At 47.4% G+C, this 15,258-nt stretch overlaps 1 protein-coding gene across 2 annotated transcripts in view; it reads right to left on the reverse strand.

Moving 5' to 3' along the window:
• LOC140405453 (cytoplasmic dynein 1 intermediate chain 2-like) overlaps positions 1–15,258 on the reverse strand; it is a 190,159-nt gene that overhangs the window by 35,284 nt on the left and 139,617 nt on the right. For both annotated transcript variants that reach the window (XM_072493884.1, XM_072493885.1), the window contains 3 exons: positions 11,896–12,042; positions 11,581–11,694; positions 11,029–11,162 (listed from right to left, as the gene is read on the reverse strand). In XM_072493884.1, coding sequence (XP_072349985.1) covers positions 11,029–11,162; positions 11,581–11,694; positions 11,896–12,042 — 395 coding nt within the window. The remainder of the gene's footprint in view (positions 1–11,028; positions 11,163–11,580; positions 11,695–11,895; positions 12,043–15,258) is intronic.

A 15,258-nucleotide genomic window follows, 5' to 3' on the forward strand; every position in this document is an offset into this window, starting at 1 on the left:
TCATGGTGGAAGATATAGGAGGGATGTCAGAGGTAGGTTCTTTACTCAGAGAGTGGTTGGGGTGTGGAACGCACTCCCAGCTATGGTAGTGGAGTCGGACACTTTAGGAACTTTCAAGCGGTTATTGGATAGGCATATGGAGTGCACTAGAATGATTGGGAGTAGGTTGATTTGATATTAGTTTCAGACTAGTTCGGCACAACATCGTGGACCAAAGGGCCTGTACTGTGCTGTACAGTTCTATGTTCTGTGTTACAACGGGACAGAGAATATCGTTTATGGGTAGCTAGGGAATAGAGTGGGTGGAGTAGGGGGTTGTTCTGTAGGTTATTTTTTATTTCTTTACGTGTGTCGGCCCGCGCAGTTGTTTAAGAGATGTTAATGTGTTACATTGTGAAAATTACAAATGCTTCAATAAAATATTTTCTAAAAAAAAAAAAAGGATTTGGATGAGGGAACAAAATGTAACATCTCAAAGTTTTCAGATGATACCAAGTTAGGTGGGATGGTGAATTGTGACGAGGATGCAGGGATCCTACAGCAAGATCTGGACAGGTTGGGCGAGTGGGCAAACCAATGGCAGATGCAGTATAATTTGGATAAGTGTGAGGTTATTCACTTTGGAAGCAAAAGCAGGAAGGCAGATTACTACCTGGATGGTTGTAAATTGGGAGAGGGGAGTGTGCAGCGGAACCTGGGTGTCCTTGTGCACCATTCGCTGAAGGTAAGCATGCAGGTGCAGCAGGCGGTAAAGAAGACTAATGGTATGTTGGCCTTCATTGTGAGAGGTTTCGAGTATAGAAGCAGGGATGTGTTGCTGCAATTGTACAGGGCCTTGGTGAGGCCACACCTGGAGTATTGTGCGCAGTTTTGGTCTCCTTCTCTGAGGAAGGATGTTCTTGCTCTCGAGGGAGAGCAGCGAAGGTTCACCAGACTGATTCCAGGATGGCGGGACTGTCATATGAGGAGAGATTGACTGGGTTGGGATTGTTCTCACTGGAGTTCAGAAGAATGAGGGGGTATCTCATAGACTTATAAAATTCTAACAGGACTGGACAGGGTAGATGCAGGGAAGATGTTATTAATGATGGGTGTGTCCAGAACCAGGGGTCACAGTCTGAGGATTCAGGGTAAACCATTTTGGACAGAGATAAGGAGACATTTCTTCACACAAAGAGTGGTGAGCCTGTGGAATTCATTACCACAGGAAGTAGTTGATGCTAAAACTTTGAATATATTCAAGAGGCGGCTGGATCTAGCACTTGGGGAGAATGGGATCAAAGGCAATGGGGAGAAAGCAGGATTAGGCTATTGAGTTGGATGTTCAGCCATGATCGTGATGAATGGCGGATCAGGCTCGAAGGGCCAAAAGGCCTCCTCCTGCTCCTATCTTCTATGTCTCTATGACCCCAACCTGGGGATGGATTGTGAGACTGTCCCCTAGTGAGAGCAGCTGGGCTCCTCTAAGTGCAGAGAGGGGTGTGGGGCGGAAAACATGTCTAGCTTCTCACATCATGACATTTCCTAAATCTTCTTTCTAACGCAAATGGATTTTTGTCCTTCATTGCTAGAGGGATGGAGTTTAAGACTAGGGAGGTTCTGCTGCAATTGTATAAGGTGTTAGTGAGGCCACACCTGGAGTATTGTGTTCAGTTTTGGTCTCCTTACCTGAGAAAGGACGTACTGGCACTGGAGGGTGTGCAGAGGAGATTCACTAGGTTAATCCCAGAGTTGAAGGGGTTGGATTACGAGGAGAGGTTGAGTAGACTGGGACTGTACTCGTTGGAATTTAGAAGGATGTGGGGGGGATCTTATAGAAATATATAAAATTATGAAGGGAATAGATGCAGGGAAGATGTTACCAATGATGGGTGTGTCCAGAACCAGGGGTCACAGTCTGAGGAGTCAGGGTAAACCATTTCGGACAGAGATAAGGAGACATTTCTTCATACAGAGAGTGGTGAGCCTGTGGAATTCATTACCATAGGAAGTAGTTGATGCTAAAACTTTTAATATATTCAAGAGGCGGCTGGATATAGCACTTGGGGAGAATGGGATCAAAGGCTATGGGGAGAAAGCAGGATTAGGTTATTGAGTTGGATGATCAAGGTTGTTTCCACTGGCGGGTGAAAGCAGAACTAGGGGGCATAGCCTCAAAATAAGGGGAAGTAGATTTAGGACTGAGCTTAGGAGGAACTTCTTCACCCAAAGGGTTGTGAATCTATGGAATTCCTTGCCCAGTGAAGCAGTAGAGGCTCCTTCATTAAATGTTTTTAAGATAAAGATAGATAGTTTTTTTAAGAATAAAGGGATTAAGGGTTATGGTGTTCGGGCGGGAAAGTGGAGCTGAGTCCACAAAAGATCAGCCATGATCTCAATGAATGGCAGAGCAAGCTCGAGGGGCCAGATGACCTACTCCTGCTCCCAGTTCTTATGTTCTTATTCAATGTCTCTATATCTTTTTAGAATGTGGAGACCAGAACTTTGCACAGTGCTCCAAGTGTGGTAGAACCAAGTTATCATCGAATCTCTGCAGTGCAGAAGGAGGTAATTCAACCTATTGAGTCTGCACCGACCCTCTGAAATGGCACCGTACCCAGGCCCACTCCCCTGCCCTATCCCCGTAACCCCACTTAACCTTTTGGATGCTAGGGGGAATTTATCATGGCCAATCCACCGAACAGCACATCTTTCAGGACTTGTGGGAGGAAACTGGAGCACCCGGAGGAAACCCAAGCAGACACGGGGAGAACGTGCAGACTCCGCACAGACAGCCACCGAAGGCCGGAACTGAACCCGGGTCCATGGTGCTGTGAAACAGCAGTGCTAACCATTGTGCCACCATGCAGTGTTGAGGCAGATTCAATTGTGGATTTCAAAAGGATAATTTTTTATTCTTTAGGAGAATGTGTATGTCGCTGGTTAGGTCAGCATTTATTGCCCACCCGTAATTGCCCCCGAGAAAGTGGTAGTGAGCTGCCTTCTTGAATTCCTGCAGTCTCACATGGTGTAGGTACACCCCCAGTGCTGTTAAGGAGGAAATTCCAGGATGTTGACCCAGTGACAGTGAAGGAACGGCCGATATATTTACAAGTCAGGATGACTTGGAGGGAAACCTCCAGGTGGTGGGATTCCCGGGTATCTGCTGCCCTTGTCCTTCTAGATGGTAGTGGTTTTGGAAGGTGCTGTCGCTGGAGTTTTGGCGAGTTGCTGCAGTGCATCTTGCAGTGAAAGTAAAAGGTAAAGTTGCCATAATCTCCATTGGCTGCTTTCCCCTTTGAGGAGGAGAGCTGACTGGTGGTGATTTAACCTGAGGATCACCACACCTCAGGCAAGGGGCAAGGTTGAGAAGGCGGAGCCTTCGTGAATAACCTCAGCCAGTACGGGAATTGAACCCACGCTGTAGGCCTCGCTCTGGATCACCAACCAGCTGTGCAGCCAACTGAACTAAACTGGACCCCCCTCTTGTGGATGGTACATATGGCTGCCACTGCTCCTCAGTAATGGATGGGCGCTCATCAAACCGGTTTCTTTGTCCTGGATAGTGTTGAGCTCCTTGATTAGTAAGTTCGCGGATGGCACCAAGGTTGGTGGAGTGGCAGATAGTGTTGAGTATTGTCAGAGGGTAGTAGAGCGGAGCTGCTGATTGGCTGTTGCGGGGGAAATTTGCAGACATCCGTGTGCTCACCCTAACTTGAAGGTGTACCTCAGCAAGAGACCCTAGCAGTTCAAGTGAAGACAAGCATCCAGCATAGGGCAGTAGAGCGGAGATGCTGATTGGCTGTTGCGGGGGAAATTTGCATACATCCGTGTGCTCACCTTAAATTGAAGGTGGTTTGTGGAGGAGCTGTTGTCAAGTGACACTTAAACCCGAAACACTTCTTCAGTGTTTACCTCCCTACCCCCTCCTCTAACCAAAAAAAAACAACCGCTGTAAAGATCAAGAGGAAGGCTCGAGGGCAGGTAGAAGTCGAAAGAAGTTGAACCGTGATGTCACAGCCTGAAGGTAACGGAATGGCTGGTGACTGGTAAGTAGATTTTCTTTTCTTTTACATCAGGTGTTATCGTGCGGGGCGCAGAGGTTGCTGAGTGAGTGCTTGCTGAGAAGGGGAGTGAATAACTGGTCAGCTCTTTCTTTCTTTTTCTTTTTTATCTAGAGCGGATGGCAGGGAAGGTAGTGCAATGTTCCTCCTGCAGAATGTTTGAGGTGAGGGACGCCGTCAGTGTCCCTGCTGATTTCATCTGTGGGAAGTGCACCCATCTCCAGCTCCTCAGAAACCACGTTAGGGAACTGGAGCTGGAGCTGGATGAACTTTGGATCATTCGGGAGGCAGAGGTGGTCATAGATAGAAGCTTCAGGGATGTAGTTACTCCGAGAATAAAGATAGATGGGTGACGGTGAGAGGGGCTGGGAGTAAGCAGTCAGTACAGGGATCTCCTGTGGTTGTTCCCGTTAGTAACAAGTATACTGTTTTGGATACTGTGGGGGGGGGGGGGGGGACTTACCAGAGGTAAGCCATGGGGTCCAGGTCTCTGGCACAGAGTCTGTCCCTGTTGCTCAGAAGGGAAGGGGGGAGAGGAGTAGAGCATTAGTCATTGGAGACTCCATAAGACCATAAGACATAGGAGCGGAAGTAAGGCCATTCGGCCCATCGAGTCCACTCCACCATTCAATCATGGCTGATTTCAACTCCATTTACCCGCTCTCTCTCCATAGCCCTTAATTCCTTGAGAAATCAAGAATTTATCAACTTCTGTCTTAAAGACACTCAACGTCCCGGCCTCCACCGCCCTCTGTGGCAATGGATTCCACAGACCCACCACTCTCTGGCTGAAGAAATTTCTCCTCATCTCTGTTCTAAAGTGACTCCCTTTTATTCTAAGGCTGTGCCCCCGGGTCCTAGTCTCCCCTGCTAATGGAAACAACTTCCCTACGTCCACGTAATCTAAGCCATTCATTATCTTGTAAGTTTCTATTAGATCTCCCCTCAACCTCCTAAACTCCAATGAATATAATCCCAGGATCCTCAGACGTTCATCGTATGTTAGGCCTACCATTCCTGGGATCATCCGTGTGAATCTCCGCTGGACCCGCTCCAGTATGTCCTTCCTGAGGTGTGGGGCCCAAAATTGCTCACAATATTCCAAATGGGGCCTAACTAATGCTTTATAAAGCTTCAGAAGTACATCCCTGCTTTTATATTCCAAGCCTCTTGAGATAAATGACAACATTGCATTTGCTTTCTTAATTACGGACTCAACCTGCAAGTTTACCTTTAGAGAATCCTGGACTAGGACTCCCAAGTCCCTTTGCACTTCAGCATTATGAATTTTGTCACCGTTTAGAAAATAGTCCATGCCTCTATTCTTTTTTCCAAAGTGCAAGACCTCGCACTTGCCCACGTTGAATTTCATCAGCCATTTCTTGGACCATAGTTAGGGGGATAGATAGGATATTCTGTGGGAACGAGAGAGACCCGTGACTGGTGTGTTGTCTCCCAGGTGCCAGGGTGCGTGATGTCTCGGATCGTGTTTTCGGGATCCTTGAGGGGGAGCAGCCCCAAGTCGTGGTCCACATAGGTACCAACGACATAGGTAGGAAAAGGGATAGGGATAGGGACAGGAAGGATCAAGGAAAACCCAAAAGCTTTCTATAGGTATGTCAGGAATAAGCGAATGACTAGGGAAAGAGTAGGACCAGTCAAGGACAGGGATGGGAAGTTGTGTGTAGAGTCTGAAGAGATAGGCGAGATACTAAATGAATATTTTTCGTCAGTATTCACTCAGGAAAAAGATAATGTTGTGGAGGAGAATGCTGAGCTCCAGGTAAATAGATTAGATGGCATTGAGGTACGTAGGGAAGAGGTGTTGGCAATTCTGGACAGGCTGAAAATAGATAAGTCCCCGGGACCTGATGGGATTTATCCTAGGATTCTCTGGGAGGCCAGGGAAGAGATTGCTGGACCTTTGGCTTTGATTTTTATGTCATCATTGGCTACAGGAATAGTGCCAGAGGACTGGAGGACAGCAAATGTGGTCCCTTTGTTCAAAAAGGGGAGCAGAGACAACCCCGGCAACTATAGACCGGTGAGCCTCACGTCTGTAGTGGGTAAAGTCTTGGAGGGGATTATAAGAGACAAGATTTATAATCATCTAGATAGGAATAATATGATCAGGGATAGTCAGCATGGCTTTGTGAAGGGTAGGTCATGCCTCACAAACCTTATTGAGTTCTTTGAGAAGGTGACTGAACAGGTAGACGAGGGTAGAGCAGTTGATGTGGTGTATATGGATTTCAGCAAAGCGTTTGATAAGGTTCCCCACGGTAGGCTATTGCAGAAAATACGGAGGCTGGGGATTGAGGGTGATTTAGAGATGTGGATCAGAAATTGGCTAGCTGAAAGAAGACAGAGGGTGGTGGTTGATGGGAAATGTTCAGAATGGAGTTCAGTCACAAGTGGAGTACCACAAAGATCTGTTCTGGGGCCGTTGCTGTTTGTCATTTTTATCAATGACCTAGAGGAAGGCGCAGAAGGGTGGGTGAGTAAATTTGCAGACGATACTAAAGTCGGTGGTGTTGTCGATAGTGTGGAAGGAAGTAGCAGGTTACAGAGGGATATAGATAAGCTGCAGAGCTGGGCTGAGAGGTGGCAAATGGAGTTTAATGTAGAGAAGTGTGAGGTGATTCACTTTGGAAGGAATAACAGGAATGCGGAATATTTGGCTAATGGTAAAGTTCTTGGAAGTGTGGATGAGCAGAGGGATCTAGGTGTCCACGTACATAGATCCCTGAAAGTTGCCACCCAGGTTGATAGGGTGGTGAAGAAGGCCGATGGAGTGTTGGCCTTTATTGGTAGAGGGATTGAGTTCCGGAGTCAGGAGGTCATGTTGCAGCTGTACAGAACTCTGGTACGGCCGCATTTGGAGTATTGCGTACAGTTCTGGTCACCGCATTATAGGAAGGATGTGGAGGCTTTGGAGCGGGTGCAGAGGAGATTTACCAGGATGTTGCCTGGTATGGAGGGAAAATCTTATGAGGAAAGGCTGATGGACTTGAGGTTGTTTTCGTTGGAGAGAAGAAGGTTAAGAGGAGACTTAATAGAGGCATACAAAATGATCAGGGGGTTGGATAGGGTGGACAGTGAGAGCCTTCTCCCGCGGATGGAAATGGCTGGCACGAGGGGACATAACTTTAAACTGAGGGGTAATAGATATAGGACAGAGGTCAGAGGTAGGTTCTTTACGCAAAGAGTAGTGAGGCCGTGGAATGCCCTACCTGCTACAGTAGTGAACTCGCCAACATTGAGGGCATTTAAAAGTTTATTGGATAAACATATGGATGATAATGGTATAGTGTAGGTTAGATGGCTTTTTGTTTCGGTGCAACATCGTGGGCCGAAGGGCCTGTACTGCGCTGTATTGTTCTATGTTCTATGTTCTATGTAAGGCAGGAATTCAGGGAGCTAGGGTGGAAACTTAGATCTAGGACAAACAGAGTTATTATCTCTGGGTTGTTACCCGTGCCATGTGATAGCGAGACGAGGAATAGGGAGAGAGAGGAGTTGAACACGTGGCTACAGGGATGGTGCAGGAGGAAGGGTTTCAGATTTCTGGATAATTGGGGCTCATTCTGGGGTCGGTGGGACCTCTACAAATGGGATGGTCTACACCTGGACCAGAGGGGTACCAATATCCTAGGGGGGGGGGGGGGGAGAAATTTGCAAATGCTCTTCGGGAGGGTTTAAACTAGTTCAGCAGGGGCTTGGGAACCTGAATTGTAGCTCCAGTATACAGGAGGTTGAGATTAGTGAGGTCATGAGTAAGGTTTCAAAGTTGCAGGAGTGTACCGGCAGGCAGGAAGGTGGTTTAAAGTGTGTCTTCTTCAATGCCAGGAGCATCCGGAATAAGGTGGGTGAACTTGCGGCATGGGTTGGTACCTGGGACGTCGATGTTGTGGCCATTTCGGAGACATAGATAGAGCAGGGACAGGAATGGTTGTTGCAGGTGCCGGGGTTTAGATATTTCAGTAAGCTCAGGGAAGCTAGTAAAAGAGGGGGAGGGGTGGCGTTGTTTGTCAAGGACAGTATCACAGTGGCAGAAAGGAAGTTTGATGAGGACTCGTCTACTGAGGTAGTATGGGCTGAGGTTAGAGACAGGAAAGGAGAGGTCACCCTGTTAGGGGTTTTCTATCGGCCTCCGAAAAGTTCCAGAGATGTGGAGGAAAGGATTGCAAAGATGATTCTGGACAGGAGCGAAAGCAACAGGGTAGTTGTTATGGGGGACTTTAACTTTCCAAATATTGACTGGAAACGCTATAGTTCGAGTACTTTAGATGGGTCTGTTTTTGTCCAATGTGTGCAGGAGGGTTTCCTGACACAGTATGTAGGTAGGCCAACGAGAGGCGAGGCCATATTGGATTTGGTACTGGGTAATGAACCAGGACAGGTGTTAGATTTGGAGGTCGGTGAGCACTTTGGTGATAGTGACCACAATTCGATTAAGATTACTTTAGTGATGGAAATGGATAGGTATATACCGCAGGGCAAGAGTTATATCTGGGGGAAAGGCAATTATGATGCGACGAGGCAAGACTTAGGATGCATCGGATGGAGAGCAAAACTGCAGGGGATGGACACAATGGAAATGTGGAGCTTGTTCAAGGAACAGCTACTGCGTGTCCTTGATAAGTATGTACCTGTCAGGCAGGGAGGAAGTGGTCGAGCAAGGGAACCGTGGTTTACTAAAGCAGTCAAAACACTTGTCAGGAGGAAGATAGCTTATGTAAAGATAAGACATGAAGGTTCAGTTAGGGCGCTCGAGAGTTACAAGTTAGCTAGGGAGGACCTAAAGAGAGAGCTTAGAAGAGCCAGGAGGGGACATGAGAAGTCTTTGGCAGGTAGGATCAAGGATAGCCCTAAAGCTTTCTATAGATATGTCAGGAATAAACGAATGACTAGGGTAAGAGTAGGGCCAGTCAAGGACAGTCGTGGGAAGTTGTGCTTGGAGTCCGAGGAGATAGGAGAGGTGCTAAATGAATATTTTTCGTCAGTATTCACACAGGAAAAAGACAATTTTGTCGAGGAGAATACGGAGATTCAGGCTACTAGACTAGAAGGACTTGAGGTTCATAAGGAGGAGGTGTTAGCAATTCTGGAAAGTGTGAAAATAGATAAGTCACCTGGGCCGGATGGGATTTATCCTAGGATTCTCTGGGAAGCTAGGGAGGAGATTGCTGAACCTTTGGCTTTGATCTTTAAGTCATCTTTGTCTACAGGAATAGTGCCAGAAGACTGGAGGATAGCAAATGTTGTCCCCTTGTTCAAGAAGAGGAGTAGAGACAACCCCGGTAACTATAGACCAGTGAGCCTTACTTTTGTTGTGGGCAAAATCTTGGAAAGGTTTATAAGCGATAGGATGTATTCTCATCTGGAAAGTAATAATGTGTGTAGAGATAGTCAACACAGTTTTGTGAAGGGTAGGTCGTGCCTCACAAACCTTATTGAGTTCTTTGAGAAGGTGACCAAACAGGTGGATGAGGGTAAAGCAGTTGATGTGGTGCATATGGATTTCAGTAAAGTGTTTGATAAGGTTCCCCACGGTAGGCTACTGCAGAAAATACGGAGGCATGGGATTCAGGGTGATTTAGCAGTTTGGATCAGAAATTGGCTAGCTGGAAGAAGACAAAGGGTGGTGGTTGATGGGAAATGTTCAGACTGGAGTCCTGTTACTAGCGGTGTACCACAAGGATCTGTTTTGGGGGCACTGCTGTTTGTCATTTTTATAAATGACCCGGAGGAGGGCGTAGAAGGATGGGTGAGTAAATTTGCGGATGACACTAAAGTCGGTGGAGTTGTGGACAGTGCGGACGGATGTTACAAGTTACAGAGGGACATAGATAAGCTGCAGCGCTGGGCTGAGAGGTGGCAAATGGAGTTTAATGCAGAAAAGTGTGAGGTGATTCATTTTGGAAGGAATAACAGGAAGACAGAGTACTGGGCTAATGGTAAGATTCTTGGCAGTGTGGATGAGCAGATAGATCTCGGTGTCCATGTACATAGATCCCAGAAAGTTGCCACTCAGGTTGAGAGGGTTGTTAAGAAGGCGTACGGTGTGTTAGCTTTTATTGGTAGAGGGATTGAGTTTCGGAGCCATGAGGTCATGTTGCAGCTGTACAAAACTCTGGTGAGGCCGCATTTGGAGTATTGCGTGCAGTTCTGGTCGCCGCATTCTAGGAAGGATGCGGAAGCATTGGAAAGGGTGCAGAGGAGATTTACCAGAATGTTGCCTGGTATGGAGGGAAGATCTTATGAGGGAAGGCTGAGGGACTTGAGGCATACAAGATGATCAGGGGGTTAGATAGGGTGGACAGTGAGAGCCTTTTTCCTCGGATGGTGATGTCTAGCACGAGGGGACATAGCTTTAAATTGAGGGGAGATTGATATAGGACAGATGTCAGAGGTAGGTTCTTTACTCGGAGAGTAGTAAGGGCGTGGAATGCCCTGCCTGCAACAGTAGTGGACTCGCCAACCCTAAGGGCATTCAAATGGTCATTGGATAGACATATGGACGATAAGGGAATAATGTAGATGGGCTTTAGAGTGGTTTCACAGGTCGGCGCAACATCGAGGGCCGAAGGGCCTGAACTGCGCTGTAATGTTCTGTGTTCTAATATAGTACATTTTCTCCACACGTGCTGCCACACGTTTGGGCAGCACGGTAGCACTGTGGCTTCATAGCGCCAGGGTCCAAGGTTCGATTCCCCGCTGGGTCACTGTGCGGAGTCTGCACGTTCTCCCCGTGTCTGCGTGGGTTTCCTCCGGGTGCTCCGGTTTCCTCCCACAGTCCAAAGACGTGCAGGTTAGGTGGATTGGCCATGATAAATTGCCCTTAGTGACCAAAAGGGTTAGGAGGGGTTGTTGGGTTACGGGGATTGGGTGGAAGTGAGGGCTTAAGTGGGTCGGTGCAGACTCGATGGGCCGAATGGCCTCCTTCTGTACTGTATGATCTATGTAAGTGTAATTGTTGTACCTGCCAAGGCGACATGCTGTGTAGACAGAGCCTTCTTCACTACCCACAACAAAGTTATTGATGTCTCCCAGCGGGAAGGACATGGAGGTTACAGCAACTGCTTTCGATTGCTTGTGTACCAGTTCAATGCTGTCCTGCAAAACAAAAATCCCCAATCATAATTTGCATTCCCCGGTATCTCTCAGAGGCCAGAGCTGGCACAAGGGTGCTCCGGTTTCCTCCCACAAGTTCCGAAAGACGTGCTGTTCGGTGAATTGAACATTCTGAATTCTCCCTCAGTGTACCCGAACAAGCGCCGGAATGTGGCGACTGGGGGCTTTTCACATCGCAGTGTTAATGTAAGCCTACTTGTGACAATAATAAAGATTATCATCCATCTCTCCAAACTTCAAATGATTCTTTCAACTCACTCCTTCAACCACACCAGCAGTCATCTCCATTAATGCCCTCCTGCTTAAAGGCAAGCGCTTTTTGAAACATAATGTTAATGCTCCTTTTTGCAGGCCAAGCATAGTAACGAAAAATATGCGTTCCTCCAATTCTGCTCCTTACCTGTGGCTGAGAGAGCATGTCCAGGCTCCAGGTACACAGTTTTCCATCAGTAGAAACACTGACTAGGTTATGGGCATTCTGAGTTCCAACAACATTCACACAGTACACAGGATGCTGTAATACAGAGAATAAGTCATATTGGGCTCTCAGTACAAAGTTCTGGAAAATCTCTTTCACATGATAATTTTAAGTGCATTTACAAAATGCTGGCAAACCACTATGTCCATCCAATTAATATATTAAATCCATGTGATGTGATAAAGATTTGGATTCAAATTTATTTTCAGAATGTGCTAATGAATGTATTATTCTCACTGTGTGGGCTGCAGCAGATAGTGGAGTCCGCTGGACTGGTGTCTTCTTGTTACTGCGGTTATCCCAAAGGACAATCTGACCAGAATATGTTCCACCCACCATGAGATTTGGGTGAAACTGTGCAAAGCAGGCAGACATGACTTTTGACTGGAAAAGATAACAATTAAATACAATTACATTTTCTCATAACTAAAAATCAAAATCAAAAAAGACTAGCTGCTTTCATTAATATGAGGTTATCCGCTTCGGTAGCAAAAATAGGAAGGCAGATTATTATTTGAATGGTGTAAATTGAGAGAGGCGGATACTCAGCGAGACCTTGGTGTCCTCGTGAATCAGTCGCTGAAAGTCAGCGCGCAGGTACAGCAGGCAGTAAAGAAGGCAAATGGTATATTGGCCTTCATGGCGAGAGGATTTGAGTACAGGAATAGGGATGTTTTACTGCAGTTGTATAGGGCATTGGTGAGGCCACACCTGGAGTATTGTGAGCAGTTCTGGTGTCCGTGTCTGAGGAAGGATGTTCTTGCTATGGAGGGAGTGCAGCAAAGGTTTACCAGGCTCATTCCTGGGATTGTGGGACTGTCATATGAGGAGAGACTAAATCATTTGGGATTATATTCATTGGAGTTTAGAAGAGTGAGAGGGGATCTCATAGAAACTTACGAAATTCTAACAGAATTAGACAGGGTAGATTCATGAAGAATGTTCCCGATGGTTGGGGAGTCCAGGGGTCATAAGTTGTGGATAAGGGGTAAACTTTTAGGACTGAGGTGAGGAGAAATTTCTTCACCCAGAGAGCGGTGAATCTGTGGGATTCACTACCACAGAAAGTAGTTGAGGCCAAACGTTGTGTAATTTCAAGAAGGACTTAGCTTTTGGGGCTAAAGGGATCAAGGCATATGGGGAGAAGGTGGGATCAGAGTATTGAACTTGATGATCAGCCATGATCATAATGAATGGCGGAGCAGGCTCGAAGGGCCGAATGGCCTCCTCCTGCTTCTATTTTCCATGTTCCCATGTATCAATGTTCCATCTTTGAACTCCATTTTAAAAATTTTTTAAAAATATATTTTATTGAAATTTTTTTCCCTGAGCAACATTTTTCCCGCTTACAAAACAAGCGAAACGATAACAGTAACAAAACAGAAATTTTTAAACTTTTTAACAATAGTAATAATAGTAGTAATAATATACAAGTAACAAAACCTCGTACTCTATTGCCCTATACTCAACTGCCTCCCCCCCCACCCCCCCCCTGGGTTGCTGCTGCTGGTCATCCGTCTTCCCTCTAACGTTCCCCTAGGTAGTCGAGAAATGGCTGCCACCGCCTGGTGAACCCTTGAGCCGATCCTCTCAGGGCAAACTTTATCTGCTCCAGTTTAATAAACCCCGCCATATCGTTTACCCAGGCCTCCAGTCCGGGGGGTTTCGCCTCCTTCCACATGAGTAGGATCCTGCGCCGGGCTACGAGGGACGCAAAGGCCACGACATCGGCCTCTTTCGCCTCCTGCACTCCCGGCTCTTCCGCAACTCCAAATAGAGCTAACCCCCAGCCTGGTTTGACCCGGGCCTTCACTACCTGCGAAATCACTCCCGTCACTCCCTTCCAATACCCTTCCAGTGCCGGGCACGCCCAAAACATATGTGCATGGTTTGCCGGGCTCCCGCCACACCTCCCACATTTGTCCTCCACTCCAAAGAACCTGCTCAATCTTGCCCCCGTTATGTGTGCTCTATGTAGCACCTTAAATTGAATCAGGCTAAGCCTGGCGCATGAGGAAGAGGAAGTTACCCTGCTTAGGGCATCAGCCCACATACCCTCCTCTATCTCCTCCCCTAATTCTTCTTCCCACTTTCTTTTTAATTCGCCCACCGACTCCTCCCCCTCTTCCCTCATCTCTCTATAAATCTCTGACACCTTGCCCTCTGCGACCCACACCCCTGAAAGCACCCTGTCCTGTATCCCCTGTGTCGGGAGCGGCGGAAATTCCCTCACCTGTTGTCTAGTAAACGCCCTCACCTGCATATATCTCAAGAAATTCCCCTGGGGTAACTTATACTTTTCCTCCAGTGCTCCCAAGCTCGCAAAAGTCCCATCTATGAATAAATCTCCCACCTTCCTAATTCCAAAATGGTACCAGCTCTGAAATCCTCCATCCATTCTTCCTGGGGCGAACCTATGGTTGTTCCTGATAGGGGACCCCACCAGGGCTCCCCGCACCCCTCTCTGTCGCCTCCACTGTCCCCATATGTTCAGTGTTGCCGCCACCACCGGGTTCGTGGTGTACTTTTTCGGTGAGAACGGTAGCGGCGCCGTCACCAGCGCCTCTAGACTCGTCCCTTTACAGGACCTTCTCTCCAGCCTTTTCCACGCCGCTCCCTCACCCTCCATCATCCATCTACGTATCATTGCCACATTGGCGGCCCAATAATAATCTCCCAAGTTCGGTAGTGCCAGTCCTCCTCTGTCCCTACTGCGCTGCAGGAACCCCCTCCTTACTCTCGGAACTTTCCCTGCCCACACAAAGCTCGTAATGCTCCTATCTATTTTATTAAAAAAGGTCCTGGTGATTAAAATAGGGAGACATTGAAATACAAATAAGAACCTCGGGAGGACCATCATCTTAATTGCTTGCACCCTGCCCGCCAGCGATAAAGGCTGCATGTCCCACCTCCTAAAGTCCTCCTCCATTTGTTCTACCAGCCGTGTCAGATTAAGTCTGTGCAAGGTTCCCCAGCTCCTAGCGATCTGAATCCCCAAGTATCGGAAGTTTCTTTCCACTTTCCTTAGCGGTAAGCCTTCTATCTCTCTAATCTGGTCCCCTGGATGTATCACATATAATTCACTCTTCCCTATGTTTAACCTATACCCCGAAAATTCCCCGAATCTCCTCAAGATTCGCATAACCTCTATCATCCCCCCCGCTGGGTCCGACACGTATAGCAATAGGTCATCCGCGTATAACGAGACTCGGTGTTCTTCTCCCCCTCTAGTCACCCCTCTCCATTTCCTGGAGTCTCTCAGCGCCATGGCCAGAGGTTCAATTGCCAGCGCAAACAACAATGGAGACAGCGGGCATCCCTGTCTTGTTCCCCTATATAATCGGAAATACTCCGATCTATGTCGACCTGTAACTACGCTTGCCGTTGGTGCCCCATAAAGTAGTCTAACCCAGCGAATAAATCCGTTCCCAAACCCAAACCTCCTTAACACTTCCCATAAATACTCCCACTCCACCCTATCAAATGCCTTCTCTGCGTCCATTGCCGCCACTATCTCTGCCTCCCCCTCCACTGAGGGCATCATTATCACCCCTAATAGCCGTCGCACGTTAACATTCAATTTTCTCCCTTTTACGAACC

The sequence above is a fragment of the Scyliorhinus torazame genome, chromosome X, assembly GCF_047496885.1.
Source record: "Scyliorhinus torazame isolate Kashiwa2021f chromosome X, sScyTor2.1, whole genome shotgun sequence".
NCBI classification, from domain to species: Eukaryota; Metazoa; Chordata; class Chondrichthyes; order Carcharhiniformes; family Scyliorhinidae; genus Scyliorhinus; species Scyliorhinus torazame.